At 41.0% G+C, this 21,113-nt stretch overlaps 1 protein-coding gene across 5 annotated transcripts in view; it reads right to left on the reverse strand.

Moving 5' to 3' along the window:
• The window catches only part of AXDND1 (axonemal dynein light chain domain containing 1), a 193,985-nt gene that overhangs the window by 4,407 nt on the left and 168,465 nt on the right, over positions 1-21,113 (reverse strand). For all 5 annotated transcript variants that reach the window (XM_054656308.2, XM_001157492.6, XM_054656307.2 and 2 more), the window contains 2 exons: positions 18,040-18,122; positions 16,954-17,186 (listed from right to left, as the gene is read on the reverse strand). In XM_054656308.2, the coding sequence (XP_054512283.1) occupies positions 16,954-17,186; positions 18,040-18,122 (316 nt within the window). The remainder of the gene's footprint in view (positions 1-16,953; positions 17,187-18,039; positions 18,123-21,113) is intronic.

Here is a 21,113-nt window from a genome sequence, read left to right on the forward strand (position 1 = left end):
TATACAGATATTTCTTAATATAGATACATTTCTCTAAGTCTTATTTTCCATTAATTTGCATTATACAATTAGAAATGCATATCTGCAGAAAAAATAAGCCAATAAGAAAGCATATCTATACTTACAGCAAATTCTCTATAAACTTAAAAAAGTCACTAACATTATAAAACATTACTAACATTACTAAAATAATGTTAGTAAATTCTGAAGCCAAAGGAACAGGCAAAACTCTAAACTATGCAGGGATGCCAAAATATAAATGTGGAATCCAAAAGGCTCTCATATCCAAATAAGTCAAAGGCAGGTAACAAAATCTACCAGACCCAGGAGTATGGTGTCAGAAACAAGAAAGCAAACACTGATGAAGCAGCAACAGGACAAGGGTTGGGGAACTCCTAGGTGATTTCCTAGAATGTCTCATCATCTAGGATGTGGAGCTTGCTTTCATGGACCAGCCGGGGCATGATCATAGGTGGTTTAGCCCATTTAAAGGGTCAATGGCAATCAGAGCACTCCTGAAGTGGGAAATATTTCTCATTATCACTGTGTTGGCCCACACCCATTCCAGTGTATTGGTTATTGGAATTAAGATGGCACCAAGGGTTGTTGGTCACTTTTCACACCATATATGACGGTTCCTGATCTCAGGATAGCAAATTTTGGCATGTGTAATGAAGAAGAAGGTAGAGTCATGCTGGGTCAGGCATAACGGAAGCCAAAAGCAGAACAAGCAGAAGTGAACACCAGGGTAAAAATGGCTTTTATGACTCTTCATACTTCCTTATAACACTGGTTTTTTGTCAAAGGCAGATTTTGCTTGCACATCTGGGGAGTGCCTATGGTATCTCCTATTGTTTGGTTTCCTCTGATGTCTGGCACAGGTCAATATTTAAATTTCTCATTGGCATGCCAGAGGGCTTTCAGGTCTGCTTGATGGCATGTGTTGTCTTTCAAATTAACCAACTGTTGCAGTTGGTGGGCTTGATGAGAAGGAAATAATAGCGATAAGTTGCTATAAAACTGTGTTTAGGTGAAAGAGTATAGTGGATAGTCAAAGGTAAAATTCTTCAGAAACTGGCTAGGTGAGCTGACCCAGGTGCTGCATTCCAACTGGTTACTAATTGTGAAATGATGGCTGGAGGACAAGCTGGAGAGTACAATCAAAAACCATGATATGTTCTAGGAATAGTTTTTTTTTTCCTGATAATTTAATATTAATAGAGTGGCAATAAGCTGATAAACAGGGATAAGATGTTCCAGTTTGGCATTGGAGCCTGCCATGACCAAAATGACATGCCCCTGAGAGTGGGAGAAGTCTATGGCACACTCTATGACAATGGTGTTCCAGGGCATTTGGAGCTGACAGTGATGTGGCATTGGTGTATTCAGACCTGAATTTATTATGCAAGCAGCTAGCTTAAGGGCTGGTATACTGCAGATTGTTGGGCTCAAAATCATCAGAAATGTGGAGGCTTTGAAGGCCTTCCTTAGAAATTCAAGGGCCACCATGGCTCACCAGTAGTGTTATGGTGCAATGGGGGCTCTGCAGTTTGGACTCTCCTATCTAGAAGGCTCAGCAGGTCATTCTGCCAATACGCCTGCAGTCCACATCCTTGGGGACCATGTCTGGATGGCTCTGAGTAAGTATGCATCTCCTTGATGGACTGTTCCTGGCCACTACAATGTTCTTTGGCAGAGTCTATTGGAATTATGAGGTTCCAATAATTCTGGCTTTTGCACAGTAGCTGAGCTGAGCATTAAGTAAAGGATATGGAAGCCAAATCCTTTAAAAGAGAGGTCAACACACTTCCAACGGCTTCTTCTGGGCTTGGAAAGATATTACAGCACTATAGCTGGGAGCTTGGGGTCTGCTCTCAGACATATTAGATTTGATTCAGGCTCTACCATTTACTAACTGTTTAACCTTGGACATATTACTAATCCTGTGTATAAATGGGGATAAAAGTAGGATCCACCTCACAGAGTTGTGATTAAATAAGATAATGCATATGATATGCTTAGCACAATGCTTGCACAAGGTAAATTCTTAATAAATAATGGTGATTACTATTATTCTGGTTTTACCTCAGTAGCAATAAATGACAGCCATGAGGCTGCATCCAAATAAGAGCCTGCTGGCCCCTCCACATGTTGCCTCCATGTGTGAAAGGCAGCCCCGATGGCCAGTAGTGCCTGCTCCCAGGGTGGTTGTTCTAGGACAGAACCAGCTTTAGAACTTGCACATATGGTCTCCTGTTTTTGATTCCCACCATGATATAACAAGCATTTGTTTCAAAGTGCACAGCTGTTCGGGATCATAGTAGAGCAAAAACAGGACAGAAAAGTTTTTCCTCTTGGTGGGCAATAGTTACAGCCCAAACTCAGACAATCCCCCTTTCTTTCTTTCTTACCTGGGTTTGACTGTTTGGATGGCCAGAGTGGGAAATGAGAGATGAATTACCAGTAGTACCTTGTGAACTCCAGGATCTGTCAGACTTCTGGGTAGGGGGTAGGGATGGGGACATTTTGCCTTCTAAAAATCAGTTTGCCTTGGCAAGACAGATCATGGAAACTCTTAATCTTCAGACTTTCAAAAGTGTTTCTCAAGCTGGCCTAGAGGTAGCCTAAAGTATAACTCTGCCAGGTCAGGTGCTCGTGGGACCCAAACCTTGGAAATACCAGAGGATGCCCTCCAAACCGATAGAAGCCACTGCAGTCTTGCAGGTGCCCTTTCATTGGACATTTAAGAATAGAAGCATTGTCCTGGCAGAATGGCACATTGCTGTATAATGGGACTGCTTAGGGAACTTCTGGAAGGCTGCCTTACACGTTCTTTGTTGCACCATTTTAGACAAGCTGCACTTCTCAAAAACCTGCACTCTGCACAGTTCATCTTTGAGGTCAGAGGGATTAGTAGGCTTGCTTAGCAATCCTGAATGGGAGATTGCCTTGAGGCTGTGGCAGACCTGGCTAGAATAAGCTCTCCATTTTTCTGAGGCAGTGGTGGAAATCCTGATGAACCCTAGACACAGCTTCATATCAATATAGCTACAGAATGCCTCAGCCTCAGGCTCACCTAGCAAGCACTGCAGTTTTGCAGGTATGCAGGGCCTACGCAGCAGGGCTACAGCAGTTTTATTCCTAATTTTAGAGAAACTCCTCTGCTTCCTGTGGGGAAATACTTGCTGGTAGATGGATACTTATTTGATTCCAGGAATACCCAGACAGTGATCTAGAGCTTTGGGGCCTGCAAGCAGAATTTCCAGCAGGCTTTAAAAGTGAAATGCAAGATATGTTTCCCAAGTAGTATCTGGGTCATTGACCTCCAGCTAGGAAAGGCCAAGGACAAGAGGAAAGTGCAGTCACTGAATGCTACAAGGTAGCACATAAGAGACCTGACCATAGTCAAGTCAGTGAGACCAATTGTGTGAGTGGGACCAGATCTCTCAGGGGAGAATCTCCTGGAGCCCACGCACACTGAGTTGCTGTAGGTATGTGGTGAAGAGCCAGGCCTGGTGGTTGAGGGGGACTGTCCACTAAGCTTTCTAAGATCCTTAAGTACACCATGGTATGCACTCCCAAAACAGTACCAACTCGGCACTACAGGACATGGAACCTGTCGCCACTGAGATTGGGGGCTGGGACACAGAGGAGTATGATGAGGCTAACCAGTTTCCTCTCTCTGAAGGGCCAGAGCAGCTTTCTAGAAAAATGGACAGCATGGCTCGGTCTGGACATCTAAGCACAGAATGGCTAGTCTCCCATATGCAAGCACAACAGCCTCACTCGGCAGCCTGACTGCCAGTGATGAGCAGCAGAAGTTCCTCCCTCCACTCTGCTTGGGAGACCACTTCAGGGATACCCTGAGAAGGTGTGGCAGGGTCTCAAGGACTATTTAAACCTTCCCACAAAGCAGTTACTTGGGAGAGTGGAACTGGCCAGGCTAACTTGCAGAGAGCAGCAGTGCAGGTGCCCTCCCTGGGGCATACTTTTTTTTTTTTTTAACCACCTAACACTCATTATTGTCTTCCTAACCCCACCCTGATTTCCTTTCCCCATAGTGTGTCCCATCTTAGTGGAACAGCACCGCAAGGCATCCTTCCTTCACTTTAAGGAAGCCAGAGAGACCTGTGAAGTCTTCTCAACATCCCTGGTTCATCCATGGGGAGGTTTGTGACCACAGGGTAGCTTTTTTCTCTCTTGGGACTTTGAGACTTTGGCAGAATAATGTAAGGATGAAATAAATGATTGGTGTTTGTTTGGTGGTAGCACTGGAACAGAGGGTGAGGAACTATTGTGCCTGATCTAAAGCTAGCTGGTTCCTGTCTGTTCCCAGCCTAGTTCTTCAAAACTTTCCTTCAAATCTTTGAACCCCCCAGCATCCTTTCAATACATTATCTTTTTTCATGGGCTTGCAAGAGTAGGTGCTTGTAACAAAACCACCTCAGCTAATGTGGGTCCATGATGCCAATCACCTCATTCTAATTGTAGTGGCAGCAGATATAACTCTGGAATTTAGAGACTAAGCCTTCTACACAATGGAGCTGACATGGTATTTGGCACATTCTAAGGGACAAGGCTCATGTTCAGGGATGGGGCCTACTGATTTGTATGGAAATGACAACTCATGCCTGCAAAGTGGAAAATCAATAAAAATTATTCTGCAACCCCACAAAAAGTCCCCAAATTTTCTAGAGCTATCCAGGAATTTCTCTGGGAAGGAGCAAAGATAAGGCTGGCTCTGTTCCATCAGGCAGCAGCTGTAATTATGAGCCAACAGCTTCAGCTCGTCTGTCATTTGGGCCAGGAGCACTGCTAAGTTTCTGAATAATTTCATGTTTTCTTTTCCCAGAGGTAAAGAGTGGAACTGACCAGACTCCATCTAGTAGTCTTAGGTATATACTAAGGAATGTTGAAACCCATCCCTCACACAGTTTAATGATGGCCAATGACAGGCCTGGCCAGGGTTGGCTTAAATAAAGATGGGGACTCTAGAGTTGGGATTTCTGAGGCTAGAAGAACAGGTAAAGGTCTAAAATTCTAGGAGATAAACCCAAAGAAACACCAAATATGTGGAGTCAATGCAGGTGTAGAAATCTTGCCACAGGTGTTCAGAGATAAGAGCAAAGGCAAGTGAGCCAGGAGCAGTGAGGCAGCAGGGAGCCCTTGCTGAGTGACTGCCCAGAACATCCAGTTGTCACTTGCAACTGATTTTTGCGGGTTAGTCCATCTCTTGTGCCTAGATGGATTCAGGGTCATGAACAGAGCAGACAAATGAGACAGTAAAAGCAAGAAATAGAGATTCTGGGTGAATCTTCAGCAACACAGGCCCCTATGAAGGAAACCATCTGAACAATGGCCTGGTGGCCCTTCACTATTGTGAAACAGTCTGGACATGAGTCCAGTGAGCTGGGGGCTCTGACACCAATCAGCTCTGTGACCGTGTCTTATAATCACTGGGCCTCAGTTTTATCTTCTGAGAATATCTCCTCCACCTACTTTGCAGGGTTATTGCAAAGATCAGATAAATTATAAAAATGTCAGAAATCATAAGAAATCTGAAAATGCTGCAGAAACCTAACAGCATTGTCAAGATTTTCTCTCTTCTCTTTATTTATTTTTTTTTTTTTTTGAGATGGAGTCTTGCTCTGTTGCCCAGGTTGGAGTGCAGTGGCGCGATCTCAGCTCACTGCAACCTCCACCTCCTGGGTTCAAACGATTCTCATGCCTCAGCCTCCTGAGTAAGGTGGGACTACAAGTGTGCACCACCATGCCTGGCTAATTTTTGTGTTTTAGTAGAGACGGGGTTTTGCCACGTTGGCGAGTCTGGTCTCGAATTCTTCACCTCAAGTGATCCTCCCACCTTGGCCTCCCAAAGTGCTGGGATTACAGGCGTGAACCACCGTGCCCAGCCTAGATCTTCTCTTTTAAATTCAAAAACTAATGTTTTTTTATTTGCCAGTCTTGTCTGCAGAGTTCAAAGTTTTCAAAAAGCATTATTTTCTTGAGAGAAACTGACATTTCACAGACCTCTGTTACGAAATCAGTTGAAGAGGCTAGCAAACTTGCACAAGCTATTTTTAATGCGGGAAGTGAGCTAATGCACCTGACTCCCTACAGCCATAGCTGTGACTTAAAGAGAAAATGCTCTTGGGTTGTAGGTTATGGCTTTTCTAGTGGCTGTTACAAAGGGAGTCCCTCCAACTGAGCCACATCAGCTCTATAACGCAGTGATATCTGGGGTGTGTTCAGTGGATAGAGCCATTGTGAACCCCAGAGCTCTGTGGACACTACTTGGGTTTTGTTTTGTCATTGGATTTAGTCTGGATTCCAGATTTAATGTTGAGAGCACCGTCCTTGCATGGTACCTCTAAAAAGACAAAAACAGCTAGAATATTGTAGTAATAATATCTTATATTTACTAAGGGTTTTTAATTTTACAAAGCAGTTTTACATTTTTTCTGCCTGGGTAACCCTCAAGCTACAAATAAGCTATGTGCCACAAATTTGACTCTAAATTGGTTATTGGCATTCAGAATGCATTTCCCAAGTTCAAGTGTGGTCATTTAACTGTTTGAGTTCTGGGTCCTGGGGCAGGACAGAATGTGGTCAAGGAGTGAAGAAGAGAAAGAAGAACATCTCCTCCTTCCCTCTTGTACACAACCGAAGCTTGGTGAAAAAAAATTCAAATGGAAACAGTCTTCAGAATCTTCCCTTAACCATTCCTGAGCCCTTCTGTTGTCTCCCCAACCCTTTCTTTCCAGGCTCCTGTGCACAGACCTTGATGGCCTCTGGCCATCAAGCCTGCTCCCCGCAACATGCACGTGAAAAACAGCCCCGTGACGCTGCTTCCCAATTTGATTCCTTCAGACTGGCTGCTGCCATCTCCATCTTACATGTGGTTGCCTTTGTATTACTATTTGCACTTTATATTACTGTTAGTGTAACTTCTCCACACCCAACTGTAGACCCCACTGAGATCCAGGACTAAGCCATATTCATCTTTGCAAACTTCCCTCTTGATTCCTTTTTCAGTCACAGCTCAGAGCACAGTGATTTGCTAATTATTAAAAATACTGACATAAAAATAAAAATAAATACATCCCCTACTCTGTCCAGGTCTTCTCTTTACTCAGCATTCACAAGGCTCCTGCCGTTACCACAATATAATTTTCTATTCCTTCACTGCACAACTCTCAGGAAAAAAGTGATTTTATTGCACTAATATATATAAATATAGCAGTGCCAGATTGCTCCAGAGGTATCTGCATTTTTTTCAAGGGGCTACCTGCTAACTCTAAGGATGGATTTAACCTATGGATTTTCTGGAGACTCTGTTTAGGTCCCTTGCAGGGCACAGGGACTGCCGTGAGTAGGAGGCAACTCTCCTCAGCTTTGCAAGGCATCTCATCTTCCACTTCAGAGCCCCCTGGCAATGATTTTGCTGGTGGTTTTTGGAAGGAGGGGGAAGGGTGGCTGGGTGTCTGTGTAAATTACTGTTTGCAGGCTGGGGACTAACTTTATGTAGCTATTCTCTACCTTAAATAATTAAAACTAGCCAGTTTTCCCAGCACCATTTATTAAATAGGGAATCCTTTCCCCATTGCTTGTTTTTCTCAGGTTTGTCAAAGATCAGATAGTTGTAGGTAAGCGGCGTTATTTCTGAGGGCTCTGTTCTGTTCCATTGATCTATATTTCTGTTTTGGTACCAGTACCATGCTGTTTTGGTTACTGTAGCCTTGTAGTATAGTTTGAAGTCAGGTAGTGTGATGCCTCCAGCTTTGTTCTTTTGGCTTAGGATTGACTTGGCGATGCGGGCTCTCTTTTGGTTCCATATGAACTTTGAAGTAGTTTTTTCCAATTCTGTGAAGAAAGTCATCCCTTCCTTACACCTTATACAAAAATCAATTCAAGATGGATTAAAGATTTAAACGTTAGACCTAAAACCATAAAAACCCTAGAAGAAAACCTAGGCATTACCATTCAGGACATAGGCGTGGGCAAGGACTTCATGTCCAAAACACCAAAAGCAATGGCAACAAAAGACAAAATTGACAAATGGGATCTAATTAAACTAAAGAGCTTCTGCACAGCAAAAGAAACTACCATCAGAGTGAATAGGCAACCTACAACATGGGAGAAAATTTTCGCAACCTACTCATCTGACAAAGGGCTAATATCCAGAATCTACAGTGAACTCAAACAAATTTACAAGAAAAAAACAAACAACCCCATCAAAAAGTGGGTGAAGGACATGAACAGGCACTTCTCAAAAGAAGACATTTATGCAGCCAAAAAACACATGAAAAAATGCTCATCATCACTGGCCATCAGAGAAATGCAAATCAAAACCACTATGAGATATCATCTCACCCCAGTTAGAATGGCAATCATTAAAAAGTCAGGAAACAACAGGTGCTGGAGAGGATGTGGAGAAATAGGAACACTTTTACACTGTTGGTGGGACTGTAAACTAGTTCAACCATTGTGGAAGTCAGTGTGGCGATTCCTCAGGGATCTAGAACTAGAAATACCATTTGACCCAGCCATCCCATTACTGGGTATATACCCAAATGACTATAAATCATGCTGCTATAAAGACACATGCACACGTATGTTTATTGCGGCATTATTCACAATAGCAAAGACTTGGAACCAACCCAAATGTCCAAAAATGATAGACTGGATTAAGAAAATGTGGCACATATACACCATGGAATACTATGCAGCCATAAAAAATGATGAGTTCATATCCTTTGTAGGGACATGGATGAAATTGGAAACCATCATTCTCAGTAAACTATCGCAAGAACAAAAAACCAAACACTGCATATTCTCACTCATAGGTGGGAATTGAACAATGAGATCACATGGACACAGGAAGGGGAATATCATACTCTGGGGACTGTGGTGGGGAGGGGGGAGGGGGGAGGGATAGCATTGGGAGATATACCTAATGCTAGATGACGAGTTAGTGGGTGCAGCGCACCAGCATGGCACATGTATACATATGTAACTAACCTGCACAATGTGCACATGTACCCTAAAACTTAAAGTATAATAAAAAATAAAAAATAAAAAATAAAAAAAAAAAAAAAAAAAAAAATAATTAAAACTTCTCAGTTCTGGATTTAACCGAATCCTCAAGACTTTCGTGGGAATGGACAAAACTAAAGTCCCACATTCCATATTGAGGTAACCTCTCTAGTTTAACAAGTAGGCTTTTTGGATGGTTTGCTTATTTATCTTCCTAAATCTAGAAAAGGTCCAGTTTTCAAATTATCAGGATAAAAGTACATTCAGAATATAAGAAGATGAAATTTTAAAAATTCATGAAAACTCTCTCACATACATTCAAACCTAAAACTAAGGACTGATTGTCAGACTTGTAATAAATGACATTTTCGCCAGTTCAGAGTTGAAAGGAGTAGAAAAAATGAATTCACACTCTATAGGGTTAATGTCCCTGTACCTAGGGCCAGGGGCTGCGAGCAGTTGGCTAACTTCACTGCTTTTGCTGAGGGGCAGGTGGAGATAGGACTGACAGAGAAAAACGGAAAGTAGATGTCTTTCCAGTACTATCCTTTGCACCAGGAACTGTCCTGGGAACAGATCACAGGTTGGAGATGAAAGCAAAAATAAAAAAATAGCCTCTAATATTAGAAATATTGAGAACTGCTTGTGGGCATATTGCAGCACTAATTAGAAATAAGAAAATGAACAATTAAATTCCTCTCCCTATAACATAAAGTATCTGTAAAAATCATATGAAGTCAAACACGTACCAAAAAATAAAGATAACACTTCCTACAAACCTCTATTACCCAGAGACAATGTCTGTCAATATTTGGGCATATTTCTTTCTGGTCTTTTTTCTGCCTTTAAAAAATGATGTCATACCCTGTTTCTTGCATTTGATAGTTAACATAAAATTTCCCATGTCACTAAAAACTCCTTTAAACACCATTTTAATAGTTGTGTAATATTTATGTATATTAATACAGCATGATTTATTTAATCTTTCATGATTGAACATGTAGGTTGTTTCTATTTTTTCTATTATACACAATGATACACTGAGCATCTTTGTATATTAATTTTGTGTATTTAGGATTATTAAGATTCTCACGTCTGAAATTATTATGCATATATTATCATGCATATATTATCATGCATATTATCACGCAATATTATTATGCATATTATCATGCATATATTATGCATATATTAACATGCATATATTATAAATATATGCATGTTTTAAAGGGATAGCCATACATACTATCAAATTATTTTCTAAAATGGTTGTATGTGTTTGTCTACTCACAAGTATTACCTGTATAACTATTATATGCTGCCACTTCTAATCAGCATTGTGTTCTTTTATTAAAAAAAAAAAAAAAAAAAAAAACGGATTTTCCGGCAAGATGGCCAAATAGGAACAGCTCCAGTCTGCAGCTCCCAGTAAGATCAATGCAGAAGACGGGTGATTTCTGCATTTCCAACTGAGGTACCTGCTTCATCTCATTAGGCCTGGCTGGACAGTGTGTGCAGGCCATGGAGGGAGAGCCAAAGCAGGGCAGGGCGTCGCCTCATCCAGGAAGTACAAGGAGTCAGGGTATTTCCCTTTCCTAGCCAAGGGAAGCCATGAGAGACTGTACCAGGTGCGACGGTACACTCTTGCCAAAATACTATGCTTTTCCCATGGTCTTCGCAACCCACAGACCAGGAGATTCCCTCTGGTGCCTGGCTCAGCGGGTCCCCCACCCACAGAGCCCAGCAAGCTAAGATCCACTGGCTTGAAATTCTTGCTGCTAGGGCAGCAGTCTGAGATAGACCTGGGATGCTGGAGCTTGGTCGGGGGAAGAGCATTCGCTATTGCTGAGGCTTGAGCAGGTGGTTTTATGCTCACAGTGTAAACAAACCCATTGAGAAGCTCAAACCAGGTGGAGCCTACCGCAGCAGTGAGGCCAACTGCCTCTCTAGATTCCACCTCTGTGGGCAGGGCATATCTAAACAAAAGGCAGCAGCCCAAGTCAGGGACTTATAGAAAAAAGCCTCATCTCCCTGGGACAGAGCACCTGAGGGAAGGGCAGCGGTGGGCACAGCTTCAGCAGACTTAAATGTCCCTGCCTGACAGCTCTGAAGAGAGCAGTGGTTCTCCCAGCATGGCGATCAAGCTCTGATAACAGACAGACTGCCTCCTCAAGTGGGCCCCTGACCCCCGTGTAGCCTGACTGGGAGATACCTCCCAGTTGGGGCCGACAGACACCTCATACAGGAGAGCACTGGCTGGCATCTGGCAGGTGCCCCTCTGGGACAAAGCTTCCAGAGGAAGGATTGGGCAGCAATATTTGCCGCTCTGCAGCATCCGCTGATGATACCCAGGCAAACAGGGTCTGGAGTGGACCCCCAGCAAACTCCAACAGACTTGCAGCTGAAGGACCTGTTAGAAGGAAAACTAACAAACAGAAAGGAATAGCATCAACATCAAAAAAAAGGACATCGACACCAAAACCCCATCCATAGGTCACCAACATCAAAGACAAAATGTAGATAAAACCACAAAGATGGGGAGAAACCAGCACAGAAAGGCTGAAAATTCCAAAAACCAGAACACCTCTTATCCTCCAAAGGATCACAACTCCTCACCAGCAAGGGAACAAAACTGGATGGAGAATGAGTTTGATGAGTTAACAGAAGTAGGCTTCAGAAGGTGGGTAATAACAAACATCTCCGAGCTAAAGGAGCATGTTCTAACCCATCTCAAGGAAGCTAAAAAAGATTAGACGAAAATGATTGAAAAAAGATTAGACGAAATGGCTAACTAGAACAACCAGGGTAGAGAAGAACATAAATGACCTGACGGAACTGAAAAACACAGCATGAGAACTTCGTGACGCATACACAATCTTCAATAGCCAATTAGATCAAGCAGAAGAAAGGATTATCAGTGATTGAAGATCAAATTAATAAAATAAAGAGAGAAGAAAAGATCAGAGAAAAAAGAGTGAAAAGAAATGAACAAAGCCTCCAAGAAATATGGGACTATGTGAAAAGACCGAATCTACGTTTGATTGGCGTACCCGAAAGTGACGGGGAGAATGGAATCAAGTTAGAAAACACTCTTCAGGATATTATCCAGGAGAATTTCCCCATCCTAGCAAGGCAGGCCAATATTCAAATTCAGGAAATACAGAGAACACCACAAAGATATTCCTTGAGAAGAGCAACCCCAAGACACATATTTTCAGATTCACCAAGATTGAAATGAAGGAAAAAATATTAAGGGCAGCCAGAGAGAAAGGTTGGGTTACCCACAAAGGGAAGCGCATCAGACTAACAGCAGATCTCTCAGCAGAAACCCTACAAGCCAGAAGAGAGTGGAGGCCAATATTCAACATTCTTAAAGAAAAGAATTTTCAACCCAGAATTTCATATCCAGCCAAACTAAGCTTCATAAGTGAAGGAGAAATAAAATCCTTTACAGACAAGCAAATGCTGAGAGATTTTGTTTCCACCAGGTCTGCCTTACAAGAGCTCCTGAAGGAAGCACTAAACATGGAAAGAAACAATCGGTACCAGTCACTGCAAAAACATGCCAAATTGGAAAGACCATCGACACTATGAAGAAACTGCATCAACTAATGGGCAAAATAACCAGCTAGCATCATAATGACAGGCTCAAATTCACATATAACAATATTCACCTTAAATGTAAATGGGCTAAATGCCCCAATTAAAAGATACAGACTGGCAAATTGGATAAAGAGTCAAGACCCATCGGTGTGCTGTATTCAGGAGACCCATCTCCTGTGCAAAGACACACATAGGCTCAAAATAAAGGGATGAAGGAAGATCTACCAAGCAAATGGAAAACAAAAAAAGGGGTTGAAATCCCAGTATCTGATAAAACTGACTTTAAACCAACAAAGATTAAAAGAGACAAAGAAGGCCATTACATAATGGTAAAGGGATCAATGCAACAACAAGAGCTAACTCTCCTAAATATATATGCACCCAATACAGGAGCACCCAGATTCAGAAAGCAAGTTTTTAGACACCTACAAAGAGACTTAGACTCCCACACAATAATAGTGGGAGACTTTAACACCCCACTGTTAATATGAGACAGATCAATGAGACAGTAAATTAACAAGGATATCCAGGACTTGAACTCAGCTCTGGACCAAGTAGACCTAATAGACACCTACAGAATTCTCCATCCCAAATCAATAGAATATACATTCTTCTCAGCACCACATCACACTTATTCTAAAATTGACCACATAATTGGAAGTAAAACACTCCTCAGCAAATATAAAAGAGCAGAAATCACAACAAACTGTCTCTCAGACCACAGTGCAATCAAATTAGAACTCAGGATTAAGAAACCCACTCAAAACTGCACAACAACATGGAAACTGAACAACCTGCTCCTGAATGACTACTGGGTAAACAACAAAATGAGGGCAGAAATAAAGATATTCTTTGAAGCCAATGAGAATGAAGACACAACATACCAGAATCTCTGGGACACATTTAAAGCAGTGTGTAGAGGGAAATTTATATCACTAAATGCTCACAAGAGAAAGCAGGAAAGATCTAACATTGACACCCTAACATCACAATTAAAAGAACTAGAGAAGCAAGAGCAAACAAATTCAAAAGCTAGCAGAAGACAGAAATAACTAAGATCAGAGCAGAACTGAAGGAGATAGAGACACAAAAAACCCTTCAAAAAATCAATGAATCCAGGAGCTGGTTTCATGAAACATTAACAAAATAGATAGACTGCTAGCAAGACTAATAAAGAAGAAAAGAGAGAAGATTCAAATAGATGCAATAAAAAATGATAAAGGGGATATCACCGCTGATCCCACAGAAATACAAACTACCATCAGAGAATACTATAAACATCTCTATGCAAATAAACTAGAAAATCTGGAAGAAATGGATAAATTCCTGGACACATACACCCTCCCAAGACTAAACCAGGAAGACGTCAAATCTCTGAATAGACCAATAACAGGTGGTGAAATTGGGCCAATAATTAATAGCCTACCAACCAAAAAAAGTCCAGGACCAGATGGATTCACAGCCAAATTCTACCAGAGGTACAAAGAGGAGCAGGTACCATTCCTTCTGAAACTATTCCGAATAATAAAAAAAAGGGAATCCTGCCTAACTTATTTTATGAGGCCAGCATCATCCTGATACCAAAATCTGGCAGAGACACAACAAAAAAAGAGAATTTTTGACCAATATCCCTGATGAACATTGATGAAAAAATCCTCAATAAAATACTGGCAAACCAAATCCAGCAGCACATCAGAAAGCTTATCTACCACGATCAAGTCAGCTTCATCCCTGGGATGCAAGGCTGGTTCAGCATATGCAAATCAATAAACGTAATCCATCAAATAAACAGAACCAATGACAAAAACCACATGATTATCTCAATAGATGCAGAAAAGGCCTTCAACAACAGCCCTTCATGCTAAAAACTCTCAATAACTAGGTGATGATGGAACGTATCTCAAGATAATAAGAGCTATTTATGACAAACCCACAGCCAATATCATACTGGATGGGCAAAAACTGGAAGCATTCCCAGCACAAGACAAGGATGCCCTTTCTCACCACTCCTATTCGACATAGTGTTGGAAGTTCTGGCCAGGGCAATCAGGCAAGAGAAAGAAATAAAGGGTATTCATTGGAAAAGAGGAAGTCAAATTGTCTCTGTTTGCAGATGACATGATTGTATATTTAGAAAACCTCATCATCTCAGCCCAAAATCTCCTTAAGCTGATAAGCAACTTCAGCGAAGTCTCAGGATCAAAATCAATGTGTAAAAATCACAAGCATTCCATGCTATACACCAATAACAGACAAACAGCCAAATCATGAATGAACTCCCATTTATAATTGCTACAAAGAGAATAAAATACCTAGGAAAACAACTTACAAGGGATGTGAAGAACCTCCTCAAGGAGAACTACAAACCACTGCTCAATGAAATAAAAGAGGACACAAACAAATGGAAGAACATTCCATGCTCATGGATAGGAAGAATCAATATCATGAAAATGGCCACACTACCCAAGGTAATTTGTAGATTCAATGCTATCCCCACCAAGTTGCCACTCACTTTCTTCACAGAATTGGAAAAATCTATTTTAAATTTCATATGGAACCAAAAAAGAGCGCACAGAGCCAAGACAAGCCTAAGCGAAAAGAACAAAGCTGGAGGCATCACGCTACCTGACTTCAAACTATACTACAAGGCTACAGTAACCAAAACAGCATGGTACTGGTACCAAAACAGATATATAGACCAACAGAACAGAACAGAGGCCTCTGAAATAACACCACACATTTACAACCATCTGATCTTTGACAAACCTGACAAAAACAAGCAATGGAGAAAGGATTCCCTATTTAATAAATGGTGTTGGGAAAACTAGCCAGCCATATGCAGAAAGCTGAAACTGGATCTCTTCCTTACACCTTATACAAAAATTAACTCAAGATGGATTAAAGACTTAAATGTAAGACCTAAAACCATAAAAACCCTAGAATAAAACCTAGGCAATACCACTCAGGACATAGGCATGGGCAAAGACTTCATGACTAAAACACCAAAAGCAATAGCAACAAAAGCCAAAATAGACAAATGGGATCTAATTAAACTAAAGAGCTTCTGCACAGCAAAAGAAACTATCAGCAGACTAAACAGACAACCTGCAGATTGGGAGAAAATTTTTGCAATCTATCCATCTGACAAAGGGCTAATATCCAGAATCTACAAAGAACTTCAACAAATTTACAAGAAAAAAGCAAACAACACCATCAAAAAGTGGGCAAAGGATATGAACAGACACTTCTCAAAAGAAGACATTTATGCAGCCAACAGACACATGAAAAATGCTCATTATCAATGGTCATCAAAGAATGCAAATCAAAACCACAATGAGAGGCCATCTCACACCAGTTAGAATGGCGATCATTAAAAAGTCAGGAAACAACAGATGCTAGAGAGGATGTGGAGAAATAGGAACGCTTTTACACTGTTGGTGGGAGTGTAAATTAGTTCAACCATTGTGGAAGACAGTGTGGCGATTCCTCAAGGATCTAGAACTAGAATTACCATTTGACCCAGCAATCCCATTACTGGGTATATACCCAAAGGATTATAAATCATGCTACTATAAAGACACATGTACACGTATGTTTATTGCAGCACTATTCACAATAGCAAAAACTTGGAACCAACTCAAATGTCCATCAATGATAGACTGGATAAAGAAAATGTGGCACATATACACCATGGAATACTATGCAGCCATAAAAAAGGATGAGTTCATGTCCTTTGTAGGGACATGGATGAAGCTGGAAACCATCATTATCAGCAAACTATCACAAGGACAGAAAACCAAACACCGCATGTTCTCACTCATAAGTGGGAGTTGAACAATGAGAACACATGGACACAGGGAGGGGAACATCACACACTGGGGCCTGTCAGGGGGTCGGGGGCTGAGGGAGGGATAGCATTAGGAGAAATACCTGATGTAAATGATGAGTTGATGGGTGCAGCACACCAACATGGCACATGTATACCTATGTACCAAACCTGCACGTTGTACACATGTTTCCCAGAACTTAAAGTATAATAAAAAAAAGAAAAAAAAAAAACCTTTGCCAGTTTTGTAAATAAAAATTGTATCTGAGCTACTTTATTCATTCACAATTGTTATTCATTTGGTTTTCCTTTTTGTGAGTTGTCCGAATAAGATGGTTATGTGATTAAAATATGCACATTCCTATGAGAAGTATAAACTAGTAGATTAGCACCAAATATATTAATGTTCTTCTACAATATTTGTGGCCCAGTCAAATTTTCTTTCATAAATACAACCTGAATAAAGCAAAATACGAAGCAATCCTTACCCTTCTTTGGAGATTTTGAGGAATTTTCTGCTGACCTGACTTCTTCTTCTTCTTGTTTTTCTTCTTCTTCTTTTACTTCTCTTTCATCTTGATTTTCTTTCTCTTCTTTAGACTCCTTTCTTGATGTCATGACTAATTCCTCTAGATCTTTATTTTTTATAAGGGTATGATGAAGTTTCTCATATGCATCTTCAAACTTCTCCTCTGCCTGTCTGGCTCTATTTTCAACCTCCCTGATATGGAAGAGAAGAAACACAACAAAATAGAAAGGGTTGAAAAAGTATTTTTGATTTCGAAACTCATTTTCTAAAAAGGCAGTGAGATTAGATGAATGTGTCTGAAGGGTAGAAATAAGGGAAGCAACAGCATCAATGATTAACTGAGAACTGGGGGCCCAGGAGCGACTCTGAATGCTAATGTCAGAGTAGAAATCATGCTGCTATTTAAGAATATATTTATCACTTCTTAGTAAAATCTGATTTGGGGTATCTGGAATTCTCCATCAATGGCCAGGGAACTCCCTTTCAAGAGTTAATTTTGGCTTCTCTTAATTGACGTGATCCAACAAACTAAATTCAACAGAGTCACTTCTTTTCTAGCACCTCTAAAACCAAATTTTTACAATCAAAGAAACCAGCTTGAGATGTGCTTCTTAGCTACTACAGCACGTTATATGTCTACATGGCTACGCTCTTCTCCTGGCATCCCCAGCCATCTTAACTATACCGCCCTTTCTACTCTGAGTTATGTAACATTCTTTCCCAAGCACAATAGTTTCTCCTAGTTTCATCTATTTCCCTAAGTTATCTCTTAGAAACAAACATTGAATTGGATCACTCTAACAACCCCCTCCAACACACACAAATAGTTTGACTTCCTCTATCTTTCCACTGTAGTTAAGAATGGATGTTTCCACCAGGGCAGTGTAGTTTACTGCCTCTAGCAGAACATGTGGAGATACACATCCCCCTAATGTGGATAAAGAAAGCAGGAGAGCCAAAGGGAAGCCAAAAAGTGTGAATTTCTCAGTCAAACCTTCTGGCCAGCCATTTTCATCCTCTTACCATTGTGTTGACTCATACTTACAGTAACTTCTCCTGCATATGTTCAATTACAGCCATTGCTTCAAGATATTTTTGGGCCAATGTACCTTGCTTAGCTGACTCTCTCTGACAGAGGAAATATGAGATATGAATGAACTGACAGTCTCAACAATTAGTATTCTACTTTTTTAGGATGTTCTGGATCAAACCTTCTAGAATATTCTTTGTCTACTACCCATATCTATCTAATAGATGGTTAAGCACACCCTTAATACCAAAAAAAAAAAAAAAAGGTATTGTCTCTGGTCCAATAGCATAGAAGCTTCCAAATTACTCGTGCTTCAGGTGAATAAGAATTTGATTTGAATTGTAAAGAAGAAGCAGGGGAAACAGTAACAACAAAAAGAAACAGAGAAATAAAAAAAGATTTAAAAAATAAGGAGAAGGATCAACATGTTTCTTTATAAGTCAAGTTAAAGATCAAGGAAGCTAACTTGTATATCTGTCTTACTAATAATTTACTTCACTAAGAATGTAACATTGCAAAATCCAATGAAGTCTTTAAATTCCTTAGGGGACTTCATAAATATCAGTTAAAGATGTAGATCTTGCCAGGCAAAGAAAATATAGAAAAAAGATAACCTCTTTAATTTATTTTGACTCTATATAAGAGGAAGGTGAGAGAGGAAATTTAGAGGACAAAAACTATAAGCATATTTTTAATTGAATATTAACATTTTCCCAGAACAATATACTTTTAAAGTCTCATTTATCCATGTCTCTCAAGCAGTGTCAAGTACAAGGTAAAGTCTACATTATAGATGGAAGGAGAGATAGAAGAGGGTGGACAGCCTGCCACAATCACAGCATGATCCGGTGGGCTAAAGCAAGCCTGCATCTAAGCCTCTCATCCTCAATCACACATCCCATCATACCACTATACCTTTTTCTAAAAGAGAAAAGAACCTGTGTTAGTCTCTTCACTATTTATTTATTTATTTATTTATTTATTTATTTATTTATTCTTTTTCTTTTATAGAGACTGGATCTTGCTCTGTCACCCAGGCTACAGTGCAGTGGCACAATCATAGCTCACTGCAGTCTTGACCTCACAGGCTCAAGCAATCCTCCCACCTCAGCCTCCCAAGTGGCTGGGACTACAGGTGCACACCACCATGCCCAGCCAATTTTTAATTTTTTAGGTAGAGATTGGGTCTTGCTATGTTGCCCAGGCTGGTCTTGAACTCTTGGCCTCAAGTGATCCTCCTGCCTCAGCCTCCCAAGTGCTGAGATTATAGGCACTGGCCACCACACTTGGCCAACTTCTTCCCTTTTATGCTAGATATTAGACTCTTATTTTCTCTGTCACATATTTTTCTCTTTCTGTTTTGTTGCTTCTTTTGGGTAACTTGTTTGGAAAGTACACACTATCATTTTTCACCCTGAATCTAAGGTATGTGATGTGGCTGTGCCTGCCTGGCACACACTACTAACTTATTTGTTCTTTTAAAAGAAAGGGTTTCAGAGCAGAGGCTTCCAGAACTGGAATTCCACACATGGTTTACAGCCCTATGAAACAACTAAAACTATCAGTAGAATCCAAGGTAAACCAGGATTGTCCACTACTACCTGCGTGCATTTGAGCCTTCTGACTCTCTCCTCATTCTGTCAATAGATATAAATTTAGTTACAATATGCTAGGAAAACATCCCTTTCTTTTGATACTGGCAAGTACAGATTAATGTTTTGTGGTCCATTTCAAGTCCTTCAATAGGAGAGCTTCAGACTGTGGTCTGAAATGACATTTTGGACATTCCCATGGTCTGAAATGCTGGTTGTGGGGCTGCTAGCATCCTCCATGTGTGCCAGATGGCAATCCCCCATGCATCAACCATATACTGATGCAGATGCCTCAAGGCTAATTACAGTTACTGCCACAAGCCTTCTTCTCAGACTCCAAACCTTCCTCTGGCTTTTATGATATTTTACTCACTATATGACAGAGACAAACATGGACCATGCGGCTCTTGTAATCAATTGCATTGGACCCTCCTTGCTTGTGCCTATGTGCTGTAGCTTCCAGTTAGTCTCCGTCTGACATCAATTCTGCCTTTAGGTTTTTTAGCTTGGTCCTCCTGGGGTTTGACTCTACTAATGGGCTTTGGGTTGCATCTCTATGGCTTGGGCATGCCTCAGGGAAGATCCCACTCCAGGCTCAGCTCCTTGGGATTCAGTTCTGGACCCCTAGTTGGACTGGGTGCTCCTAGCAGCTTTGGACTATTCTCTGAGTACCAATATCCCCAAATATCAATCAACCTTGTCCCCTACTAGAATAGCACAATTAGGCCCCTTCTGTTTGAGCACCTGGTGATTGAAGCCACTTTTGCAAAATTATGATGTTAAGATAAATCTGATGGGGCTGACTCCATCTTGCTTGAGTCTCACAGGCTGGCTGACTTGGCTCATTCCTGGGCATGGGCAAAGTTTAAATGATAATAGCTCTTCCCCAAAACGAAACTACTAAACTACCCTTGTAAAACTAATGAAAGGCCACCAAGTTAGGAGTATGAGAGGGACCTGAATTCAGCCATTATTCCAGAGGTCACAAGATTTGCAACTTCCCTAATTATGCCTATAAATAACATCATTATTGTAGAACCTAAGGTTGGTATTTTGAGATGTCTTTTCAAGCTTCTGACAACAGGATGGTGCCACTCTGACTCATAACTCAGGTAGTCCTGTGGCCCCCACAGGACTGTTACACCAAAACTCCAGCATCAAATCTTAGAATATGGACTCAGTGCATGAGGACCATTTTCCATACCCCATGATTGCATCCCCAACCAATAAGCAACACCCATACCCTGGCCCCCTGCCTACCAAACTATCTTGGAAAAAGCATAACCTTTGAGCCTTCAAGAAGATCAATTTGAGTAGTAACTCCATCTCCTACGTGGTGTGGCCAGCTTCATGTCAATTAAACTCTTTCTTTACTGCAATGCTGTGGTCCCAGCTAATTGATTGTGTCTGTGCAATGGATAGGAAGGACCCACTGGGAAGTTACATGATCCCATTCTACTTGTGCAGTACTCCAGCCACCATTCCACAGGAAGAATG

The sequence above is a fragment of the Pan troglodytes genome, chromosome 1 (genome assembly GCF_028858775.2).
Source record: "Pan troglodytes isolate AG18354 chromosome 1, NHGRI_mPanTro3-v2.0_pri, whole genome shotgun sequence".
Classification (NCBI taxonomy): domain Eukaryota; kingdom Metazoa; phylum Chordata; class Mammalia; order Primates; family Hominidae; genus Pan; species Pan troglodytes.